The following is a 25,838-nucleotide window of genomic DNA, read 5'->3' as shown; positions in this document are numbered from 1 at the left end:
TCCTTTGTCTTTCCCTTTCCACCAGGAAGCTTAACTGCCATGCAGCCCCACAAGCGCCCACTGTGTCACTAGTTACTCTCCCCATGGGCTTCTGAGCCAGCACATCATGACAGTCCAGGAGTTCAAAGAGCATGCTGTTTTGGACTTATCTTACCTTGCAGTTATCATAGATTAAGCAACCTGTAGAACTGATCATTTCAGCCCAAACAGAAGGAAGACATAAACACAGAGTGTATGAGGTTCTTTATTTATTTAAATAAAACTACCGACACTGCCAAACGATTAACCTGAAGGCTCAGTCTGATGAGGAATCTAATGTTTAGCAAGGGTATGAAGAAAGGATTATATGGTTGCTATGCAAAATTTCAGCAGTGCAGCAACCCCATTAATGATGAACATGATCCCCATAAAGATCTTGAGCAAGGACCTCAAGTGGCTCAGTGGTTGAGTGCTCAGCTGCTAACCGAAAGGTCTGTGGTTCGAATCCACCAGACACTCCACAGGAAAAAAGACCTGGTGATCTGCACCGGTTAAGATTATTGTTGTTAGGTGCCATCCAGTCGGTTCCAACTCACAGCGACCCTGTTTACAACAGAAGGAAACACTGTCCAGTCCTGCATCATCCTCATAATCCTTGTTATGCTTGAGCTCATTGTTGCAGCCACGGTGTCAATCCATCTCCTTGAGGGTCTTCCTCTTTTTTTGTTGACCCTCTACCAAGAATGATGTCCTTCTCAATGACGTCCACTGATCCCTCCTGATAACATATCCAAAGTATATGAAATGATGTCTCGCCATCCTTGCTTCTAAGGAGGATTCTGTTTGTACTTCTTCCAAGACATATGTGTTCATTCTTTTGGAAGACCATGGTATATTCAATGCTCTTTACCAGTAAAGATTAGAGCCTAGGAAACCCTATGGGGCAATTCTACTCTGTCGTATAGGGGATGCTATGAGTCAGAATCAACTCGCTGGGACACAACAACACACAGAGCTGCTGAAAAGCAGATAACAAAGACTTGAAACTGTAACAATTCTCTCTCTGAATATTCCCTAACCAGGTCTTGCCAACTTAGTCATGCCAGCTAAACCCAGGGAGAGAAGGCACTTATCAACTGTTTTAAGACAGTCCTCTCTGTGATAGTTTGGCCCAGTGCTGGTGTCAAATGAAACCAAAAGTTGGACAGAAAATCTGTGGGCTTTACTGAGTTCAGATAATAGCTGAGTGCCATCTGGATATTGGTTTCTCCAAAATGAGCAGGAAACTCAGGAAGAATGCTGGGAAGGCTATAGACTATTTAAGATAGATCTTTGTCCCAACATTAAAAATACGGAACATTCAAATCACTGCCTTATACCTAAAGAGTCTTATCCATGTAAGTGAGTTACCAAGGCCTGAGGCTTACCTACATTCTGAGCCTAAGTCACTTGAAACTACAAGCGATGCTTTCTAAGTTGGAATTCAGTTGTTGTTAGTTGCTGTCAAGTCCATTTTGACTCATGACGACCCCATGTGTGTAGAGCAGAACAGCTCCATAGAGTTTTCAAGGCTGTGACCTTTCAGAAGCAGATCGTCAGGCCTGTCTTCCAGGGCACCTCTGGGAATCGCCAACCTTTCTGCTATCAGAGTCGAGTGCTTAACTGTTTGTGCCACCCATCCCATTGCCGTTGAATCGATTCCGACTCACAGCAACCCTACAGGACAAGGGAGAACTGTCACATGGTTTCCAAGGAATGCCTGGTGGATTCAAACTGCCACCACAATGTCACCAGGGTTTCAGTTAATAATGCTGAAATTATTCAAGCGAGGATTTTGATGATGATGATAGTACTATTAAACAAGGGAAAGTCTGGAATCATGCTTATAGCCTAAGAAAATAAACAATGCCTAAAAGTCAAATTCTGAATCTTTGTTACACCTGATTTTTAAATACTAAATCCACTGCCAAATGGACTTTGATAGGCACTACCTAGGTCCTGAGAAACTGAAAAGAACACTAACAACAAACATTTACTCAGTGCTACTGTGTGCCAGACTCTGATCTAAGTGCTTCACATATATTAACTGAGTTAATCTCCTAAGACCTCGTGAGAGGTAAGAGCTGTTATTATCCCCATTTACAGTTGAGGACACCAGAACACAAAGGAATGGGCAGCCAGCCTCAGTTAGTGTGTGGTGGAACTGGAATCTGACCACCACACTCTATAAGGCCTTGGTCCCAGTAAAACACAGAAGGGAGTCACACTGTTCTCTTGGGCAAGGAAACAGGTATACAGTATTGGATCAAGGATGGGAGGAAAACAGCTTAATGGTTAAAAGCACAGGCTTTGGAGCCAGACTGCTCAAATGCCAGCGAGTTCAAATGCTGCCGGAGCCTTACTAGCTCGAAGATCTTGGGTAAGTCCCTTAACCTCTCTGGGCCTCAGTTTTTCTGTCTGTAAAAACGGAGATGATGATACCACCTATCTCATAGAATTGCTATGAAGATTAAATGTGTTGTTATTTGAAAAGCACTTAGAACAATGCCTGGTGCATAGGAAGCAACATTTTTTTTCCTTCGGTGTCTACCTGTGGTTCTTGTTTATGAAGACAGCATACAGCGTGGACATAAGAAATGTGGCTTAAAACAGCTGTGCTATGACAACTCACAGATGGAAATCCCTGAAAACTAGCTCCCCCTTCCCCGATGTCTCTGTTTCCCAGTATCCTGGATTTCAGGAAGCAACATGTTTAAAAACTTTTTTTTACATTTTTCCTGCTGCTAGATACTGCCTGATACAATACACGTGCCTGGACACACGTGGACTTCTACCCTGTGTTCTATCTCGTAAGAACTCGATTCCATGTGACTTATGATGTTCATCGTATGACGTCCTGGGCATTTAGAGTGTAGTCTCAGACTAATGAGTGTGTCTGATATTCTGTGGATACTCTGAAAGTAACTTTAATCCCTACTGCTTTAAAGCATATCAAAAACCAAACCCATTTCCGTTGAGTGGAATCCAACTCATAGAGACCCTATAGGACAGAGTGGAACTGCCCCACAGGGTTTCCAAGAAGCGGCTGGTGGATTCAAACTGCCAACCTTTTAATTAGCTGCCAAGCTCTTAATCACTGTGCTGACAAGACTCCTTTAAAGCACAGATGTACTTAAAAACAATTTATAGAATTTTGAAAAATCTCAAAGCACCAATTGTTAAGCAACTATTTTACCTAGCTAATAAACTGCTATCACAGATGGCTGATGGGTCTGTTACATACAACAATAATATCTTAGGTTTGTATAGTACTTTACCCACTGCTGTCGAGTCGATTCCAACTCATGCGACCCTGCAGGACAGAGTAGAACTGCCCTGTAGAGTTTCCAAGGAGTGCCTGGTAGATTCGAACTGCCGAACTCTTGGCTAACAGCCATAGCACTTATCTAGTAGTACTTTATAGCTAACAAATCACTATCAAACATATTAGCTCGTATAATGTAGAGGCTGTTTAATAATATTTGTTGAATAAATCACCGAAACCATATGTGTTCTAAAAATATTATCTGAAAATAATCATTTTATACTTAGTCTACTGAGATACTCAATAGTTGACCTTTAAGTACCCCCAGAAGTCCCTGGGTGGCACCGATGGTTAAGTGCTGGGCTATTAACTGAAAGGTTGGCAGTTCAAACCCACAGAGAGGAGCCTCAGAAGAAAAGGCCTGGTGATCTGCTTCCCAAAGGTCACAGCCTTGAAAACCCTATGGAGCACAGTTCTACACTGCAATGCATGGGATGTCCACGAGTTGGGATCAACTTGACAGCAATTTCCTTAAGGCTCTGGGTGGTGCAAATGGCTTGAGTTCGTCCTCTAACATAAAGGTTGGCAGTTTGAACCCACTCAGAGGAGCCTCAGAAGAAAAGCCTGGCAATCTACTTCAGCAAAGATTACAGCCAAGAAAACCCTGTGGAGCAGTTCTACTCATGGGGTTGCCAGGAGTCAGAATCAACTCGATGGCAACCAGTCTTTTTGTTTTTGTTTTTTTTTTAACTGTAGCACTTCAAAGTAAACCACACAATTGTCCCCATATACATTTTAGTCCATTCCTGATTTCCCTATTTCAGTCAGCAGCATCTGATCCATCACTAAGTAAGGTTAGAGCCTTGTTGTTACTTTTCAGTCAGCTTCCATCTTTGTCCCCTACACTCCATTACTCGTCATGACCTGTGGATCCTGCTATAAATACAGTCTATTCCCTCAGTCCCTTCTTTCCATTCCCATTGCCATGACCCAGGTCAGGCCTTTATTAGGGTACCTTGAGAATGCCGAAATAGCCTTCTAACTGGTCTCCCTTCTCTAATCTCTTTCTCACTTATCTAACCCACCTATCATCACCAGATTAACCTTTCTACAATTCTTTCTGCACCATGTGAGTCATTCAGTCAAAACACAGCAATGTTTCTCTATTGCCCATAGGATGGATTCCAAACTCCTGAGCCTAAGCCTCCACAATCTATCCCCAGTAAATCTATCTAAATTCATTTCCTACTGCTTGCCAACAAGACTCTCTGGGCCAGCTAGACCTATCTTCTCACAAACTCCTGAAATACCGTGCTCATTCCTACCTCCCCATTTGTCTTTATACTGTTTTATCCATCCATAATGTTTCCCTCACCCATTCTTCATTCATCTACTCACTCATTCATTCAACAAACATTTGATAAGACCAGGTATGTGTGGAGTGGTGCATTAAATGCTGGAGATAACACAACGTACAAGTTACTCCCCCTGCCCTCAACAGCTCACCCAAATAAATTTTACCAAGTTTTCCAGGCTGGTCCAGCCCAGATCAACCTTCCAATACTTATTTTTCTATTCTCTTGTATTCTGAATTATTTTAAAAATTAGTTTTATTTCCCCAATAAGATGGTAATATCCTTAAGATAGGGAGCAGATTTCAGCATCATTACCCCTCACTGGACTTACTAAATACTAAACACACAGTAGGCATACAATACTAAAGAAATTTAACTGTCTTGGCCATTTTGGCTAGATTCATATTGCCTAATATAAGCTAGGCTTTACTTTTCTTAAATCAATCCTTAGGATTAAGAGGCTGATGCTTTGAAAGTCATAATATTCCCATCAAAGTTAATCCCTAGGGTAATTTTAATGTCATCAGTGTTCTCGGGTAGTCGCTATGATTACTGTGTCATTCTTTCCTTACTCTCATTCCCTGTGTTCCCACCTGATGGTGGATCAAGTTAAAACGGTCAAACCAGTTGTGCATGTAGACAAATTCCCTACTCATAATTACTCGTACTTTTTAAAAAATAATATTTTATTGCATTGTAGGTGAAAGGTTACACAGCAAATTAAGTTCCCCTTTAACAATTTTTTATACAAATTGTTCCATACCATTGTTTACAATTTTTACAATGTGTCAGCATTCTCAGTATTTCCATTCTGTTTGTTCTGTTTCCACTGATCTAGCTTCCCTTCCCTTCCTTGCCTTCTCATCTTTGCTTTTGGGTAAATGTTGACATTCAGTCTCCTAGAGTTAACTGTTTAAGGGAGCACATTGCTCGCAGGTGGTATTGTTTATTTTATAAGCCAATCCATTATTTGGCTGAAAGGTGACCTGCAGAGATAGCTTCAATTCCAAGTTCAAAAGGTATCTTGGGACGTTAGGCTTGGAGGTTCTTCTAGTCTCTATTGGCCCAGTAGGTCTGGTCATTTTTAGGAATTTGAATTTTGTTCTACATTTTTCTCCCATTCTGTTTGGGACCTTCTATTGTATTCCTGGTCAGAATGGTCAGTAGTGGTGGCCAGGCACCATCTAGTTCTTCTGGTCTCAGGTTAAAAGAGGTTATGGTTTGTGTGGGCTCTTAGTCCCGTGGACTAGTTTCTTCTTTGAACCTTCGATTTCCTTCAGTCTCTTTTGCTCCAAAAATATACATATTAATATATAACAGTTGTACATTAGATGGCCTCTCGCAAGCTTTTAAGACCCCAGACACTACTGACCAAAATAGGATACAGAACATTACCTTTGTGAACTATGTTATGCCAATTGGCTAAGTTGTCTCCCGAGACTGACTACTTGCAATTTCGATTCTGATTCTAGTGATTAGGGACTCTGACTCATTCAAGACTCAATCTACAAAGGAGTGAACTTAGCAAAGGAGACCGAACTCTTAACTTTGCATGGAAAGTGGGGAGGTGACCAATGTAAGAATGATATTGAGAGAATGTCCATCAGGCTGCTGACATTCAGGTGAAACTAATTTACATATAAGACTAACGAGAGAGTTCCTAAAGGTAACATGCTGGCATATATGGATGTGTAGGTATTAGTCATAAATGTGTATGTATGTGTGTGTGTATAACTCATGTTCAAAGCAAATATATGTGGTACTATTCGCATAAAAAACTGAAAATTTTTTGTGCAAATTCATATTCAATTGAGGCTGTATTATCTGTAACTTCACCAACTGAAAAGCTCTTTTAAAAGGAATTATTTTATATTCCAATTCAAGTCTTCAATCTAGTAACTGTCATTGATTTATAGTGACTGATAGCTCATGTTTTCCAGGTGGCATATGTCTTATTCTGGAAATACTCTAAGTGAGGGGAAGGACTGCAATTTATAAAAGCAATCATTATACTTTACAAAGTCCTATGAGGCAAGAATCCATCTCTCTTTGCCCTACCCTTTGTCCTCTTACCCACCATGAAAGAGAAACCACCCACAAAACCAAAATAAGAGGAATAGTAAATGACTTTTTTTAACCATACGGATTGATTTTAAAGTATCCCCTTATCTTACATATAGTTTCTGCTGTACCTAATTATTGTTAAAATTATTAACCCTTATATAAGTCAGTAGGTCAGTAATAAATAGACCAGTAATAAATAAATAGATCAGTAATAAGTCACTCTTACCTTCTTCAGTCATGTACTTGACCAGCTCTTCCTTAGTGAGAAACCCACGTTTAGCTGGATCTAATACCTAGGAGGGAAAAAGAGATAAGGATGATAATTTTGTTTGATGAGAAAATTCTGCATTATCAACTTTTCACATAAATGTACATTAATACACAAAGTCTAGGGCTTACACACCTCAAAAGCACGAAGAAGGACATCTTCTGGAATTGGTCTGTATCTATGATAAGGCAATAAAAGAAATAAGTGCCACAGTATTTTATCTTCAGTATCTCCATAATAAGTGACTACATAAAACAAAATAAAAGCTGTTAACATACTGGTTTAATTAAACTTCCCTCAGTGAAATCTTTTTGGATTTCTAGATATTGAAATTGAAGGAAACCCACCCCTACAGGAAATACTTAGTTCAAAATCACTGGTATATCACATGTTATCTATTACTTTTTTTCATCATTATGGAAATCAATTTATCTGAGAACAAAACGTCTTCTATAAAACAATTATGACAAGCTAATGCCACATTTCTGCTAGAAAAATAATTAGGACCAATTTTTATTTGGTAATTCAGAATAGGAGATAACAAAGGTATTGACTTACAATTTTTATAGCTTATTTGCTCTTTAATTATGCTTTATTTAGATTAATTCCAAAGTGGTTGATATTTCTAAGAACATAACAATTGGAAGTTCAGAAGTATAGTGAAAGGTTAGAAGGAAGCTACCTTAAGATAAATATTGGTTGAATATACAAAATGAAAATGCCAAGTGTTTCGAAGTTTACATAATTCTAAACACTATTTCGCCTTAACAATTACACTTACTTACCTTCTTTCCAGTAGTGCTCTGGTCATTACTGGAAGAAATTTTTCTAATCGAATGTATCCAGTGGGTTCTTCTTCTTCTACCTAAACAGTCAACAAAGAAATAGTCACTCAACCCCTAGAGTACGGTCCCCTGGTACCCTTATAGCTCAGTAATGAAGGCACTCCTAAGGGTTGCCCTTCAGCCAAGGATTAGACAGGCCCATAAAACAAAAGGAGACTAAATGGGCACACCAGCCCAGGGGCCAGGACAACAAGGCAGGAGGAGACAGGAAAGCTGGTAATGGGGAATCCAAAGTCAAGAAGGGAAGAGTATTGACATGCCATGGGGTTGGCAACCAATGTCACAAAACAATATGTGTATTAATTGTTTGATGAGAAACTATTTTGCTTTGTAAACCTTCATCTAAAATACAATAAAAATGAAAAACAAATAGCACTCATCCATTCAACAAACGTATTAAGCAGCTGTTTTCCCAGCACTGAGCCAAGTGCTGGGGATTGGATGATGAGCACACCTGGGCATGATCCCTGCTCACAGCACTTATATTCTGCTAGGGGAGATATACGTTACTACTAAAAATAATAACTAAGTATCCAGTTATAAATTTACATAAGCATAATGAAGTAAAGGAACATAGGTCCATAAAAGGAAACTTCTAGACCACAAGATCAGGAAAAGCATTCCTGGGGAAATAACCCTTGAGGTATTTATAAAGGACGAGCAAGTAGAAGGCAACTAGACAGGCAGCGTGAAGGAGACTCCGAGGTAGACAGACGCTTTGGAGGCCATGAAGCTGGAACACAGGAGGCAGGGAGGAGGACATTTACCGATGAGGCTGGAGAGAGACACAGGGCCTTTTGCAGGGCCTCATTGTCCGTAAAAGATTTTGGTTGTTATCCTAAAAACAATGAGAAAGCTAAGGTCTGAATAGATGTACGTTCTGAAAGATAATACTGGTTGTGGGTGGGGAGGCAACAGTCTAAGCAGTTATAAAGATGGCTAGGATTGGGGTGGTGGCCATGAAGACAGAAGTGAATGGCTTCAAGAAATATTTGAGAAGTAAAACCGACAGGCCTGGTGCTGGATCCATTGTGGATAGGGATGAGAAAACAGAAGTCAAGGACAAGTTACACAGCTGGATGGAGTGGTGCCTTTTCCTGAGACAAGTAAGGAACACTGGATGAGGGACCAGGTTAGGCGACCAATCATTATCCCAAGGACCAAAGTACAACTCAAATCACTTTAATAGTTATTAAATACGTAGATGGTATATGGAACTTGGCAATACCACCATTAAATTAAGAGGACACTATGGCTGAGAAAGAGAATTTTTGGTACCATGCAATAGAGACAGATCTCTGCCCAGTGGCTCAACTTTGATGGAATGGCTGAACAAAACACTATTGATCTTAACTTTCATGTCAGGGTATTTCTAAAGAGCTATAAATTTTTCACTCCCTTTAAAAAATTCTATTAAAAGGCTCATAGATCTCAATTCAACAGATGAGCTTTTAACTGATTTATTTTTTGAGCAAAAAATAAGAAATATATATGTCGCTGCTAAATGGAACACACTGTCATCCAAATGACAACTATTTTTTATTACGTTTACACGGCATTCACACCATGAAGATCCTGGAGCCCTCAGACTCCAGGATGACAGAATGATGTGTTTTAGGCTTTCTAAGCCCATCAATACACGAAAAATTGTTCTCAGTTGCCTCCTGATCCAGGCTGAGCGTTTTGCAAACTAATGTTCATATAGCTCTGATGTGCTTGAGTAATAAATACTCTGTAACTCCCAACCCTCAGGAGCCTCTGGAAAATAAAACATCAATCTCATGAGATTACTTAAGAAGCAATGATTTTAAAATTAAAATGTTGAGTTTCTATTCTGGTTGCCCCAAAAATTGGCTCTAAAAGCTGGAGCAATGGTTTGCTTGCCTGTCTCCTCCAACCCCAACAAATAGTCTCAACCTTTAAAAGATCAAAATCCCTCTTTATTTTAGGAGCATCTTCATCGATCTACAAGCTGTTTTTAGTTTTTCCAAATGAAGTTCAACTCTATGATTCTCTCTCCATCACGTCAGAACTCACAAATGGCATACGATGCAGTGCCTCACGGTGCTCCCCTGGGCTCCCTCACGACTCTCAGGAGCCATGAACACTATGGTGAGAGCTCTGCCGTATGCCCGATAGATTTTTGTAGAGCCAAAATCATACAAAAATAAAAAGTTAAAACAGACTATCTCCAACTCTTCAGGAAAGCAGAAGCAGCATATATTTTCTTTACTTCATTTTTTTTTTTTAAAGAGGGATAATGTATAAACAGAGGGCGTATGGTTAAAAAGTGAGAAGAAAAATGGTAATATGCCTATGTCAAATCTTTCTGTGACCCAACACTGTCCTCTAGAGGCCACATCTAATCCATTCTTTCATACAAAAAGAATTACAAGCAATGGCATAAAAACAATATGATAATAGGATAATTCTAGATACAGCATTTATGGGAGGCTGCATATGGACTAGACATGATTTTATATTATAAAAATGGTTTTGAATATTTAAATGAACTTTTTATTTTGGAATAACTTCGGGGGCAAAGATCGTACAGAGAGTTGCTGTACACCCTCACCCAGTTCCCTGTGGTTAACTCTTACATTACTGTGGTACATTTGTTTCAACTAAAGAGCCAATATTGATACATTATTATTAACTAAACATATGTCATTCAGATTTCATTTGTTTTTTAAAAGGTATTTTTAAAATATGGTATATTCCTCCATCATGGAAGAGAAACAAGAAAAGGGCAGCAAATGATTTCTGGGAATCTAAAAAAAGGGGGGAGGGTTTCTATAATTTGTGGTGCAGGACAAGCTAGTTAACTTTATGAAGCCATCAGTAAGACAGGACAAGAACTATGAAGCCATCAGTAAGACAGGACAAGAACTATGAAGCCATCAGTAAGACAGAACAAGATCTATGAAGCCATCAGTAAGACAGGACAAGAACTATGAAGCCATCAGTAAGACAGAACAAGAACACTAGTTTTTAGAAATGTTATGAAACGATGACTCAATGATTATTTAAATCCGTAGATAAAAATATATTAAATACTGAAGCATGCTCTATAGTATACATTGTATGTATATATAGCATTATATGTGTGTACAACATTTACACACATAAAACAGAGTAATATTCTAAATATATATGGCGTATTTTTATCCAAAGTCACTGTCATCAAGCAGAAATTCTTACAGCTTATCAATTGAAGATTAACAAAGCAGATACTCAAAATTTAGTAGTGTATTTTACAGAGCTGATACAGAGAAAATGGAGCAGTCCGGACCAATTTTCTCCAAGGGAAAATCCAACTAACCAACTTACAATGAAATGAATTCAAGAAAGAGTTCCCTAAATTACATCAGACGCATTCGAAAAGACTAAGAATCCGTTGCCAATTCTTCACTTACAGCAAAGTCATAATGGGAAAATCCCCTTGACTTCTGTATTGATTAGGATATTAAAAAAAAAAAAAAGGAAATTGCCTTCTTCATAGAAACATATCACAGTATATTCACTATATTAGACCCAAAACCCAAGCAAACCTGATGCCGTTGAGTCAATTCCGAAACACAGCAACCCTACAGGACAGGGTAGAACTGCCCCATAGGGATTCGAGGGAGCAGCTCGTGGATTTGAACGCTGACTTTTTGGTTAGCAGCGGTAGCTCTTAACCACTGTGCCACCAGGGCTCCATATTAGACCAAGGATAGTTGAAAATATTCTTATTAAAATTTATCCTCTAGCCTCGGTGTCCTCACTTGTAACATAGGGAGAACAGTAATATTTACCTCACGGGATTGTTGTGAAGATTACATGGGAACTCTAAGAGTCTATTATGGTTACTATTATTATCTCTATCAGTAGTGTATACATTTCCAGTTCTAGGACATGGAATGACAGCTCCTCCTAAAAGAACCAATCTCTGCTGCTGAAATTTCAGGCAAGTCCGCATTGACCCACCTCATCCCACCACATGATCTAACTGTTTATATAGAAGTTTGGTCCTGCCTCCTGACCTGTAAAATGGTGATTGAATAAGATAATGTGCTAAATTGGCTGGTGGATGTAATAGCTGTCCGTTCTCCCTGGATCCCTGCCTAGAGGAGAGCGTATGTGATTAGCAGTGATGTCTCCACCTCTGCTGTCCGCAGCAGAGCCTCTCTGGGTGGAAAGGAGAAGGCGAGTACAGAAACCCCTCCTCTTCAAAAGACAAAAACAAACAAAACAAATATATCCTGTTACAGCAAACATGAATGAGGCAAAGTTTATAATCGAGTTTGTTTCTTCTAAGAGGAGGGCTAATGTGCTGAAAAGGGGAAGATAATTCAAAAGTAACCTAAACAGTTTTTATGAATGTAAAGGTAATAAAACCTTTCTGCAGAGAGATCCCCCAGCTTAGCTCTCAAGTACCATTTATGCTGAATTCATCTTAACAGTGTGCCAGCCTAGAAGACCAAGGCCCTGATATGCCTTGCTTTTCCTCCTCCAAAGAATTATGATTGTGTGAGCTGGTGCCTCAGTGGTTAAGTGCTCAGCTGCTAAGTGAAAGGTCTGTGGTTCGAACCCACTAGCTGCCCCATGGGAGAAAGATGGGGCAGTCTGCTTCCGTAAAAATTCCCTTAGAAACCCCCTGGGGCAGTTCTACTCTATCCTATAGGGAAGCTATGAGTCAAAATCGACTCCAAGGCAATGTGTTTTTTGTTTTTTTTTTTTATGTGACCTGGAGAAAATACACTGCTTTCATTACCACACAAAGGGGCCCAGCCTCTGCTAGCTACCACAGTGCCTTCAGAAATTCCATAGACTCTGACTCATCTTGCCCAATATGGAGAACTCTCAGTAAATATGTAAATACTGTGGGATTTTTTGAAAATATCAGCATTTATTTAAGGCTCAAAGTATGAGGCAGATACTGTTTCTCATTTTACCTTGGCTTAAGTCAATTCTCTTCATCTATTTTACGTTTGAGGAAATATGGGCACCGAGAGGTTAAGTGCCAATTTTAGCTCCTCAAAGTCAGGTGTTTTGATGGAATCACAGCCCAGAGTTCTTTAACTCCCACAGTAAAATCGTTAGGCCATCCCTTTTCTCATTACAGCAGTATTTATTTTAATGCTGAGCCCACTGAATAGGCACAATAAAACACACGGTGAAAATTCATTTCTCCCCAGTGACATAGCCATCAGTCAATATATTGAATTATTTCATGCTTCACAAAAAACATGATCAGATCAGTAGTTAAGATGGTTTATAAAGTGCCTACATTTCAACTAGTTCCAGGTCACCAAATAAGATGTACATAAGTTTTTTTCAACTATTTGTAGTAATACAAAATCCAGGAGATATTTCAAGTTAAGTTCCAAATACTACATATACAGATTTTGACATAAATCATGTTTCAAAAGCAAAATATAAATACAATTTAGAAAATCATTCTCTCCCTTGGATAGAATAAAATAATAACAAAAATTCATTTAGCTCAACAATACAAAGACTACTGAGGATTAGGGAAAAAAGACTGGACACAATGGACCAGCGTGACCTGATATTTCTCCTAAAATGCAGATTTCCAGATCCTCACCCCCACCCCCACCCTCACCCCCCCCCCCCACACACGAATATTCTGATTCAGGGCTAAGGTACCACCCAGGATCTTTTTTTTTTTTTTTAGCAAGCACCCCAACGATTCTTACATCAGACAAATTTCAGAAACATTGTGAAAGACAAAAAGGACACTGCCCAAAAGAAAGCTTCTATAATTAATTAGCACCTGCATAATTAACAGCTGTCTCCTGTTAACAAGAAAAAAATTCATTTACCATTTACCAAAGATATTATCTTTACAAATGAAAAATTTTAAAGCCACCTACTTTGGAGAAATTATTTACTCAAAAGATTGCAGAAGCCGTTGTGCAAAAGTTAGGGTTATAGGTTCCTTTCATGTTACTGGAAGTATCAAACATAGACTGAATCCAGCTCTTGGTTGGGCCATTAGAACTTCCAAGAATCAACAGGTAGCTAAACCAGGTAATCTGTAAGGTCCCTTCCAATGGTGAGTTTCTGTAATTTGAAGTGATGTGTCTGTCGGAACATTAATTTCCCCCATTTATCCTCTGAGGGTGGGACTCAAGATGCTCCAGCTACACGTATTGTTTCATCCTTTTCAGTGTGTTTCTCTCCAGGTACGCTTGAGAGCCCCTTCCTTACCCTAGTAGAGACCACTCATATTTGACAAAGACCAAAAACCAAACCAAACCCACTGCCGTCGAGTGGACTCCGACTCATAGCGACCTTATAGGACAGAGTAGAACTGCCCCATAGAGTTTCCAAGGAGCGCCTCGTGGATTCGAACTGCCAACCTTTTGGTTAGCAGTTGTAGCACTTAACCACTACTCCACCAGGGTTTCCTTGACAAAGACAGCAAGTGTTAAAGCAAGTGTTCCCACTAAGGTACTCTTTAACCTGTTTATACCAAAAGCAATTTTTAAAAAATTGTGTTGCAGTGAGATCGGAAGAAAAGCTTTAACCTGGACTGAGATTTAGCTTAAACAAAGGAGCCGTGGTTAACACAATAAATGTCTGAATATAGCTATCATGAATGAAAAGTGATCCTCTTTTTCCTAATGGGAAAATCCCTTAAAGGAATTGTGGTCAAGTTGAATACACAAACTATATTAGGTCCACAGGTATATTTTAAATCATATATATAATAACATGTTAATTTTAAAATATCACTACTTATTTTTATATGGAGCCCTAGTGGCAAAGTGGATAAGAGCTCAGGTTGCTAACCAAAAGGTCAGCAGTTTGAATCCACCAGTCACTCCTTGGAAACCCTATGGCGCAGTTCTACTCTGTCCTATAGGGTCACTATGAGTCGGAATCGACTTGATGGCACACAACAACAACAGTTTATTTTTATATTTTATAAAGCAATTTTGTTCAAACTCCCAACGTCTTCAACACCAGTATCTTTGTCACCACTAGACAACTTTTTGAATCATACAATGCAGTTTTCTTTTCATTTTTTCCTTATTACAGAGGAGATACATGTTTCTTTGCAGGAAAACTAAAAAATACAGAAAAGCATAAAGAATACAAGTCATCCCATGATCCCGTCATCCAAAGATTACATCTCTGCATATGAAGCTGGAATTTTTTTTTGGCATTTATTTACATACGTTTATATCTACATACATGAGTGTGTCGTTGGCGCACATAGCTAAGCACTTAGCTACTAACCAAAAGGTTGGCAGTTTAAACCCACACAGAGGCACCTTGGAAGAAAGGCCTGACAATCTGCTTCTGAAAGGTCACAACCATGAAAATTCTATGGGGCACAGTACTATTCTGACACACCCTAGGCCACCACGAGTTGGAACTGACTAGGCAGTAGCTGGTTTGGGTTGGTTATAGCAACATTACGTGTGTATGTATATAAATATATGTATACATTTTAGCAAAAATGAAATTCTGGTCTATTGGCTTTTTTACTTAACACATCATGAACATCTTACCAGGTCTTTTAAAACATATGTTTAATGATTGGACAGCATTTTATTATATGGATAAACCAAAGTTCATTTAACCATTTTCCTACTAACAGACATTCACGTTGTTTCCAATTGTTGTTATAAACAATAGTGTAATTAACATCTGTGATGCTTAAGATTGTGTGTCACCTTGGCTGGGCCATGATTTTCAGTGTTTTGGCAGTTGTGTGATATTGTGGTCACTTCTCTGTTGAGATACGATATGTGATCACACCCATGATGGGATCTGCTGTGAGTAGCCAAACAGTTGAAGGGGAGTTTCCTTGGATGTGTGGCCTGCATTAAGTGTGGGTGGACATTGTGGCAGGGCTTGGGGGCTTTTGCTCATTCTGGATCCTGCAGCTGGCTCCTGTTCACCTAACCTCCGGCTCTTGGGACTTGAGCTAGCAGCTAACCTGAGGTCTTGCCTGCTGATCTTGGGATTTGTCAACCTTCACAGCCTGTGAGCAAGAGCCCTGCTCTTCGACCTGCTGGTCTTGGGTTTGCAAGACCCTGCAGCTAGGTGAATCAGGAGAGACCTCTATCCTAACCCACAGACTTGGGACATTATAGCTTCTACAACCACATGAGCCATTTCCTTGATATAGATCTCTCTCTATATATATATTTATGCATGTTACTCGTTTTGTTTCTCTAGAGAACACAGCCTAAGACAACTTTTTGAGCTAAATCGTAGCGTTTGCTCTAAATGACAGTATTTCTTCCAGGAAAAAAAATCAATGAGCATGTACTTTTTTCAGATTGTTGATATGCATGATTAAACTGCTCTCCAGAAAGGTACTACGAATACCAGCAATTTATATTGCTATTAGTTACGTATAAGAGTGCCAACATCAGGTATTTATCATCTAAAAAAAAAAATCTTTTCCAGTTTCTAAGGGAAAAATGGTATCTGGAAGAGAGATATTTTTAGTGTTTTAAGAATAAATGTTGGAAGGATGTATAATGACAATTTTCAAAATGATTTATTCAGACAAAATTTACATACCATAAACTTCACCCATTGCAACTGTACAATTCATTGATTTACAATAAATTCATAAAGTTGTGCAACTATAGTAGAATCCAGTTTTAGAACATTGCTATCACCCTGAAAAGTTCCCTTAAGCCCTTTTCCAGTTAATCTCTAGTCCTACCCCAAGCCTTAGGTAACCACTGATTTGCTTTCTGTCTCTATAAATTCTTTTCTAGGCAATTTGTATAAATGGACTCATACAATATGTGATCTTTGTGACTGGCTTCTTTTGCTTAGCAAATATTTTTGAGGTCCATCCCTACTGTAGCATGAATCAGTAGTTAATTCTTTTTATTGCTGAAATATACTGTCATTTTCTAGAGCACATTATCTTCCTAAGTACTTTTCGAATCTGTACAATACCACCAATTGAAAATTTTATCCCAAGCCATAAGTACTTATTCCCATATTAGGAAAACTGGCTTTTTCCCCTCTTTTTGTAGGTGTGTATGTTCATGAGCTCCGTGATGTAACAAATTATTATATTCTGTTAAAGAGCTTGTTGCTTGTCAACATTTGTGATTATAAGGACATGTATCCAGCAATAATTACTAAGGTGATACCTTATTTTTTGAGGGGCAATGTTGGCTAAAAAACAAAACTTGCCTTATATTTAGGTATATATAGTATAAAAATATAGGCATATATATATAGCTATAGTAACATTAAGAGTAAACTCTTCATGGTATTATGATGAAACTGATTTCATCTAACATTTTTATAAATTATTGTCAAAGAAGAATGCATAAAAATGACACTGAGATCTAAGTAGTGGAATGCAAAGAGTCAGGATGGTCTCACAACATTATGACTTGGTGGAAATATGGCAATTAGGTTTTCCTAAATAAAAGGATCAAATAAAGTACTTAGGAAAAAATCATCCAAATATATAAAGGGCTCCAAGCTGTCAGATATGACCCAAGGAAAGTGTCATAGTTAATGTTGTGTGTCAACTTGGCTAAGCCATGATTCTCAGTGGCATGGCAGTTATGATGTAGTTTGGCAGCTATGTAATGATGTAATCACCTCCATATGAGAGCTGATATAATCACGTCCATGATGAGATCTGCTGTGAGCAGCCAATCCTTTGAAAGGGAGTTAGTTTCTTTGGGGGTGTGGCCTACATCCAAAATATGTGGACTTTCTGACAAAACTCGTGGGCTTTTCCTCACTCTGGATCGTGCAGTTGGCGCCTGTTCATCTGACCTCCAGTTCTTGGGACTTGTGCTAGCAGCTTACCTGCCGATCTTGGGATTCGTTTACCTCTACAGCCTGTGAGCCAGCAGCCTGCCAGCTTACCTGCCAATCTTGGGTTCATCAGCCCCTGCAGCTGCATGAGTCAGGAGAAGCCTTCATCCTGGTCCACAGACTTGGGACTTTCCAACCTCTACAAGTTAGTGAGCCATTTCCTTGATACCATATATATACACACACACTTCACTGGTTTTGCTTCTCTAGAGAACCCAGCCTAAGAACAGAAAGGATCACTGCAAATTATTCCAATCTAAACTCTTACTGCCATCAGACTGATTTGCCTAAAATGCACATCTGCTCATGTCATTTCCATCTAAAATCCTGCAGTAGCCCACCATTACTTGGGCATGCCCCACAAGGCCCTCTGTAACCTGGCTCCTTCCTCACTCTCGGGCTTGTTTTTTTCATGTAATTGTAAAACAGCATGCCTAATAATTTGTCATCACGAAATCAGGGAGGGCAGTGAGAACTGCTCTTCTTCAAAAAGGGTCTATATTTTATTTGAATAATGTTTTTCACAGAAGTATCCATAATACTAAAAATTGTCAGCAACCTAAATGTCTAACAATAGATTAATATGTAAATATTCTCAAATATTTTACTTCTGTTTGTTAATATGATAATTACCATGTAGTTAAATATGAGGAAGCCACTAAAATCTTGTTATAAAAGAATATTGACATGGACATATTAATGATCTAAGTAAAACATATTAGGTTATGAAACAATTATGTATGACATGATCCTATTTTTGAAAAATATGTATGAAAACACACATATGTTAATTTAAAAAAATACTACAAAAATTTACCTGAAGGTAGTAGGATTATAAGGTGTTTTGTTTTGTCTCTGCTTTTCTGTGTTCTTCAGTTTTGTGTATAGAAACTATACTCATTTTGCAATTACCAACCCCCCCAAAAAAGTTAGTTTTTAAAGACTACATATCAGCATGGAAGAGTTGTTATGATATAATACTGAGTGAAAAAAGTGGAATATCCTAGTTGTGTTTGAGGGATAGATGCAAGAAAGATCATTTCCCTACTTTTTTCTTGTCCGAATTGATTTAATAAGCATCTATGTTTTAAATAATAAAAACATGCGAAGATTTTATTATAACATAGAAAATTATTGTGATACAACTAGGTGAAAAAAAGCAAGATTCAGAATTATATATACCATAAGATTATAGTCATGTTTAAAACATACATAGGAAAATAGTAGGGAAGGAAGTGCATGAAAATGCTAACAGTAATTAAATTAAGGTGGTGAGGTTGTTGGACAGGATTTTTTTTTTCTATTTATTTAAAATTTTTCTGTAATGTCAGTATCACTAATACAATAAAAGTTTTGAAAAAATTGTATTAGTCTATTGTCATGGTTATATCCCATATAATAATACAATTCATTTATTTCAGAGGGGGAAAATCCATTTTTGCATATTTCCCTGAGTCCTGTTTTCCTGCTAATGGTCACTGCTTTAGCATTATTTACTGTTTTTCTTCCAAGTACAAATAATACTCTTGACGACTCTTTTTACAACACATTCCTTACACACCTCCCCCCGCAAATTTACCAATTTCAATTCAGAGGTAATGGCTGATAGCCACATAATCACCAAAGTACCTCCAGGTCTACAATTCTATGACACCATCATCTAACATTAATAAAAATTAGATCAATTCTATTCCATTCTCTACCTTCCCCAATGCCAGGATATGCGGGGGGGGGGGGGGAGATGAAAATATTTCATATCACCAACTACTTTAAAATAAGAAAATAATTACTCCCACCCTTTCTCATTCTCTGAGAAACCTGGTAGAGTCAAATTCTGAATGATGTGAAATCTCAGCGCTCATCTTGAACCAGACTGATGTAGTTAAGGCACGGGTTGGTGGAAATTTCCACTTCACAAGGATGTGGATACTATAGATCTTGTTCTGTTAACTAAAAGGCCATTTCTGAAACTTCAAGGGGAAAAGAAAACCTGAGGATACTTAATCAGTTAAAAACGATGAGAAACTATAATTTAGGACCTTTGAGGCTTGTGGTATGTCTGAGAATGTATTATAACATCCAAGACGAAAATGTTTAGGAAATGATTCAGTAAAGATATTGGATTGTTTTAACTGGTTACTGGAAAGTATCTATCACACTTTGACATCATAATGGTTTCTCAACACTATTAATTTAACACTAAGTCATTGACCACAAATATACAAAACTCCACTGCACATTTATTTGTGGGTAAATTTCTTTGCTTAGCTTAATGAGTAGAACTGAATACAATCTCAAATATTTAAATGTACATGTATTTAAAATTCTGATGTTTATAATTGTTAAAATGCTTAAAACTGGATAACCTAGATGAAATGGACAAATTCTTAGAAGCACACAACCTACCTAAACTGACTCAAGAGGAAATAGAAAATCTCGACGAATTCATGACAAGTGAAAAGATTGAATCAGTGATCAAAAAACCTTCCAATAAAAAAAAAGCCCTAGAGCAGATGGCTTCCCTGGAGACTTCTACCAAACATTTAGAGATGAATCGACACCAATCCTGTTTAAACTCTTCCAAGAGATAGAGAAGGAATACTCCCTAATTCATTCTATGAAGTAAACATAGTCCTGATACCAAAACCAGACAAAGACATCGGAATAAAGGAAAACTACAGGTCAATACCCCTTAAGAATATAGATGATGCAAAAATCCTCAACAAAATACTAGCAAGCAGGAACCAAGAGCATACTAAAAATAATAAACCATGGCCAAGTGTGATTTATTCCAGGAATGCAAGGATGGTTCAACATTAGAAAAATCAGTCAACGTAATACACTGTATCAATTGAACAAAGAAAAAGAATCATATGATCATTTCTATAGATGCAGAAAAAGCATATGATAAAATCTAACATCCTTTCTTGATGAAAATTCTCAAGAAGACTGGAATCAAAAGGAAATTCCTCAATATTATTCAGGGCTTATATGAAAAACCAACAGCCAGAATGTTCCTTAGAAGCAAAGACAGCAAGACTACGTCTCATGTACTTTGGTCATGTTATCAGGAAGGCTCAGTCCTTGGAGAAGGACATCGTGCTTGGTAAAGTACAGGGTCAGTGAAAAAGAGGAAGACCCTCAACAAGATGAATTGACACAGTGGCTACAACAATGGGCTAAAGCATAACAATGATTGTGAGGATGGCGCAGGACCAGGCAGTGTTTCATTCTGTTGTACATAAGGTCGCTACGAGTTGGAACTGATTTAATAGCACCTAACAACAACAACAACAACAACAACAACATAATGACACAGCAATTCCACTCCAAGATATATACCCAAAATACTTGAAAACAGACTTTCAAACAGATATTTGTATGCCAGCATTCATTGCAGGACTATCCAAAATAGCCAAAAAGTAGAAAAAACCTAAATGCCCATCAACAGATAAATGGATAAACAAAATATAGTACATACATACAATGGAATACTACTAAGCCAGTAAGAAAAATGAAGTCTTGATACATGCTACAATATGGATGGAGCTTAAAAACATCATGCTGAGTGAAATAAGTCAATCACAAGAGGACAAACATTGTATGACCTGACTTGTATGAAAAGACAAATGTATAGAGACCAAAGTTTATTGGTAGTTACCAGGGGCTGGAGGGAGGGGAGCAGGGGGCTAACAGTGATAGAAAAATCACATTGATTAATTGGGTTGCACAGCCAATTATTACAATTGTTGTCAATAAGTTGTATATCTGTAAAAAGTTGAATTGGCAAAAGTTATGTGATAGATATTGTCATGGATTGAACTGTTTCCCCCCAAAATGTGTGTCAATTGGCTACGCCATGACTCCCAGGTATTGTGTGATTGCCCAGCATTTTCTCATCTGACATGATTTTTCTATTTGTTGTAAATCCTACCCCTGTGATATTAATGAGGCAGAATTAGAGGTAGTATGTTAGTGAGGCAGGACTCAAGCTACGAGATTAGGTTATGCCTTAATGCAAAAATCCTCAACAAAATACTAGCAAGGGGAACCCAAGAGCATACTAAGAATATGAGATATAAAAGAGAGAAGGGAGCAGAGACATGGGGTCCTCGTACTACAAAGAAACAAGAGCCAGGAGAACAGGATGTCCTTTGGACCTGGGGTCCGTGTGCTGAGAAGCTCCTCAACCAGGGGCAGACTGATGACAGAGCTGACAGACAGAGAAAGCCTTCCCCTAGAGCTGGCACCCTGAATTCGGACCTCTAGCCTCCTAGAGTATGTGAGAATAAATTTCTCTTTGTTAAAACCATCCACTTGTAGGATTTCTGTTATAGCAGCACTAGATAACTAAGACAGATATACCTACAACAATGACAAAACCAGAGTAGCTGCTGAGGTTGCTTATGTACGACCATTACTGGACTTCTGATCAATGATTCCACAGAAGAATCCTGATCAAAACCCTACAGAATTTCAAATTCTCATGGAATCAAGATTTTATGGAGCCATGGAGGTTGGATGAGCCCCTGAAATATTGCCCTGAGATAATCTTTAAACCTTAAACCAAAAATATTCCCTGACATCTTCTCAAAACCAAACAATAGTTTTGCTTAACTAGTAAATAATGTCCGCCTTGAGCATCGTGCTCTTTTAAGATCTACCTATATGAGATCAAACTGACAGCAGCAACTCGAAAAATGAGATAGAAAACTTAGGGGGTAGTGATTTCTGTTAATAAGTGAGGAAAAACTTGGAAAAGAGAGTAAGAATGGCTACACAACTTGAAGAACGTAATCAACGTCACTGCATCGTACATGTAGAAATGGTGGAACTGGTGTATGTTCTGCTGGGTATATTCTCAACAGCAACAACAAAAATAAATTGTTTTTTAAAATGTTCAAAACTATCTTGATCCAAATTAGTAAGTGATTGTGTTCATTTTGCTTGCTTCTGTATCCCTGACACATAGTAAGTGCTCAATAAGTACTAATTTGTAGTAGTTTTTAATTACTTTTACTTACTGTCAATTTTTAATTTTTCAGTGTGTGAGACAGACATACTATAAACCCTTCACTCAAATAGCTCATTCAGTGCTTTGCAAAGCCTAAAATTCCACACTTGCTGCTATTCTCGTACTAGGTCTTGCAAGTAGAGCTTAATAACTGGTTAAACAATATTAAGTATTAGGGGCAGCAGATAAAGGGAAAGAAACTTAACTACAACCAGAATATAGCTCAGGCATTTGAAAAAGAGTATAGCAGGTCCTTGAACAAGTATATGTCAGGTTTTGTTCTAGATACTGAGGCTACATGGTATACAAAACATAAACTTCTGCCTTCAAGGAGCTTATATTCTAGAGGTAAAAGACAGATACATAAATAAAAATAATTTCAGACTGTGTTAAGTACTACTGAAATAACACAAAGGGTTGAATTGTCAAATCAGACTCATCAGAATCCAAGTTCTTAACCAATATCAAACTTTATTAATATTCAATGATTTAGGTAATCACAAGGTGCAGGTGAAATGTGGAGGAGTTTGGGGTGCCAATACCACCTCCAAGGTCCTTTTTTTGCCACATTAGGACTCACCCAGGCCCAGACGTAACGCATGTTGTTGTTGTTGTTAGGTGCCTTTGAGTCAGTTCTGGCTCATAGTGACCCTATGTACAACAGAACAACACACTGCCCGGTCCTGCACCAGCCTCACAGTTGTTGTTATGCTTGAGCCTATTGTTGCAGCGACTGTGTCAATCCATCTCGTCAAGGGTCGTCTTCTTTTTCATTAACCGTCTACATTACCAAGCATGATGTCCTTCTCCGGGGAATGGTCCCTCCTGATAACATTCTAAAGCATGTGAGACAAAGTCTTACCATTCTTGCTTCTGGTGAAGGAGCGTTCTGGCTGTACTTCTTTCAAGGTAGATTTGTTTGTTTTTCTGGTAGACCATGGTATATTCAATATTCTTTACCAACACCATAATTCAAAGGCATCAATTCTTCAGTCTTCCTTATACACTGTCCAGCATTTGTATGCATAGGAGGCAATTGAAAACACCATGGCTTGAGTCAGGCGGACCTTAGTCCTCAAGGTGACATCTTTGCTTTAAGAAGGTCTTTTGCAGCAGATTTGCCGAATGCAATTGTTTGATTTCCTGACTGCTACTTTCATGGGCGCTGATTGTGGATCCAAGTAAAAGGAGTCCTTGACAAATTCAATCCTTTCTCCATTTATCATTACGTTGCTTATTGGTCCAGTTGTGAAGATTTTTGTTTTCTTTATGTTGAGGTATAATCCAACCTGAAGGCTGTAGTCTTCAGTAAGTGCTTCTTCAGTAAGTGCTTCAAGTCCTCTTTACTCTCAGCAAGCAAAGCTGTGACATCTGCATATAACAAAAACCAAAAAAAAAAAACAAACCCAGTGCCGTCAAGTCGATTCCGACTCATAGCGACCCTATAGGACAGAGTAGAACTGCCCCAAAGAGTTTCCAAGGAGCACCTGGCAGATTCAAACTGCTGACCCTTTGATTAGCAGCCGTGGCACTTAACCACTACGCTACCAGGGTTTCCATCTGCATATAGCAGGTTGTTAATGAGTCTTCCTCCAATCCTGATGCCATTTTCTTCTTCAGATAGTCCAGCTGCTTGGATTATTTGCTCAGCACACAGATTGAGTAAGTATAGTGAAAAGATACAACCCTAATACACACCTTTTCTGACTTTAAACCACACAATATACCCTCATTGACTGTCTCTTGGTTTATGTACAAGTTCCTTATGAGCGCTAAATGTTCTGGGATTCCCATTCTTCATAATGTTATCCATAATTTGTTATGATCCACACAGTCAAATGCCTTTGCATAGTCAATAAAACACAAGTGAGCATTTCTCTGGTATTCTCTGCTTTCAGCCATGATTCATCTGACATCAGCAATGATATCCCTGGTTCCACATACTCTTCTGAATCCAGCTTGAATTTCTGGCAGTTCCCTATCAATATATTGCTGCAACTGCTTTTGAATGATCTTCAGCAAAATTTTACTTGCATGTGATATTAATGATATTGTTCGATAATTTCTGCATTCGGTTGAATCACCTTTCTTGGGAATAGGCATAAATATGGATCTCTTTCAGTCAGTTGGCCAGATAACTGTCTTCCAAATTTCTTGGCATAGATGAGTGAGCACTTCTAGCACTGCATCCATTTGCTGAAACATCTCATTTGGCATCCCGTCAATTCCTGGAGCCTTGTTTTTCGCCAATACCTTCATTGCAGCTTGGACTTCTTCCTTCAGTACCATCGGTTCCTAATCATATGCTACTTCCTGGAATGGTTGAACATTGACCAATTCTTTTTGGTATAAGGACTCTGTGTATTCCTTTCATCTTCTTTTGATGTCCTGCGTCATTTAATATTTTCCCTGTAGAATTCTTCAATATTGCAACTCGAGGCTTGAATTTTTTCTTCAGTTCTTTCAACTTGAGAAATGCCAAGCGTGTTCTTCCCTTTTGGTTTTCTATCTCCACCTCTTTGCACTTGTCATTATAATACTTTACTTTGTCTTCTCAAACTGCCCTTTGAAATTTACTGTTCAGCTCTTTTACTTCATCATTTCTTCCTTATGCTTTAGCTACTTGACATTCAAGAGCAACTTTCAGAGTCTCTTCTGACATCCATTTTGGTCTTTTCTTTCTTTCCTGTCTTCTTAATGACCTCTTGCTTTGTTCATGTATGATGTCCTCACAACTCCTCTGGTCTTCAGTCATTAGTGTTCAACACGTCAAATCTATTCTTCTCTAAATTCAGGTGGGATATACTCAAGGTTATAGTTTGACTCTCAAGGACTTCTTCTAATTTTTTTCAGCTTCAGCTTGAACTTGCGTATGAGCAATTGATGGTCTGTTTTGCAGTTAGCCTCTGGCCTTGTTCTGACTGATAATATTGAGCTTTTCCATCATCTCTTTCCACAGATGTAGTCAGTTTGATTCCTGTATATTCCATCTGGCGATGGAACACCCAAGCCCCCACAGTACAACAAACTGACAGACAGTTTGTCTGGGGGCGGGGCGGGGGGGAGCATATACACACATACATTTAAAAAGTTTGATTTTTGAAACATGTTAGAGAGCACTTAGCAATATGACATTTACCCCTAGGTGTTTATTACCATGGAGTTTTGGTTTTCTAAATGTGAT

The 25,838-nt window shown here is 38.4% G+C and overlaps 1 protein-coding gene across 1 annotated transcript in view; it reads right to left on the bottom strand.

The window, feature by feature from the left end:
- EFCAB2 (EF-hand calcium binding domain 2) overlaps positions 1-25,838 on the bottom strand; it is an 89,161-nt gene that overhangs the window by 1,124 nt on the left and 62,199 nt on the right. Inside the window, exons 4-6 of the mRNA XM_010591058.3 lie at positions 7,756-7,835; positions 7,106-7,148; positions 6,929-6,995 (exon numbers count right to left, since the gene is read on the bottom strand). Coding sequence (XP_010589360.1) covers positions 6,929-6,995; positions 7,106-7,148; positions 7,756-7,835 — 190 coding nt within the window. The remainder of the gene's footprint in view (positions 1-6,928; positions 6,996-7,105; positions 7,149-7,755; positions 7,836-25,838) is intronic.

Source organism: Loxodonta africana, chromosome 25, assembly GCF_030014295.1.
Source record: "Loxodonta africana isolate mLoxAfr1 chromosome 25, mLoxAfr1.hap2, whole genome shotgun sequence".
Classification (NCBI taxonomy): domain Eukaryota; kingdom Metazoa; phylum Chordata; class Mammalia; order Proboscidea; family Elephantidae; genus Loxodonta; species Loxodonta africana.
This window is presented reverse-complemented; position numbering and strand designations above follow the sequence as displayed.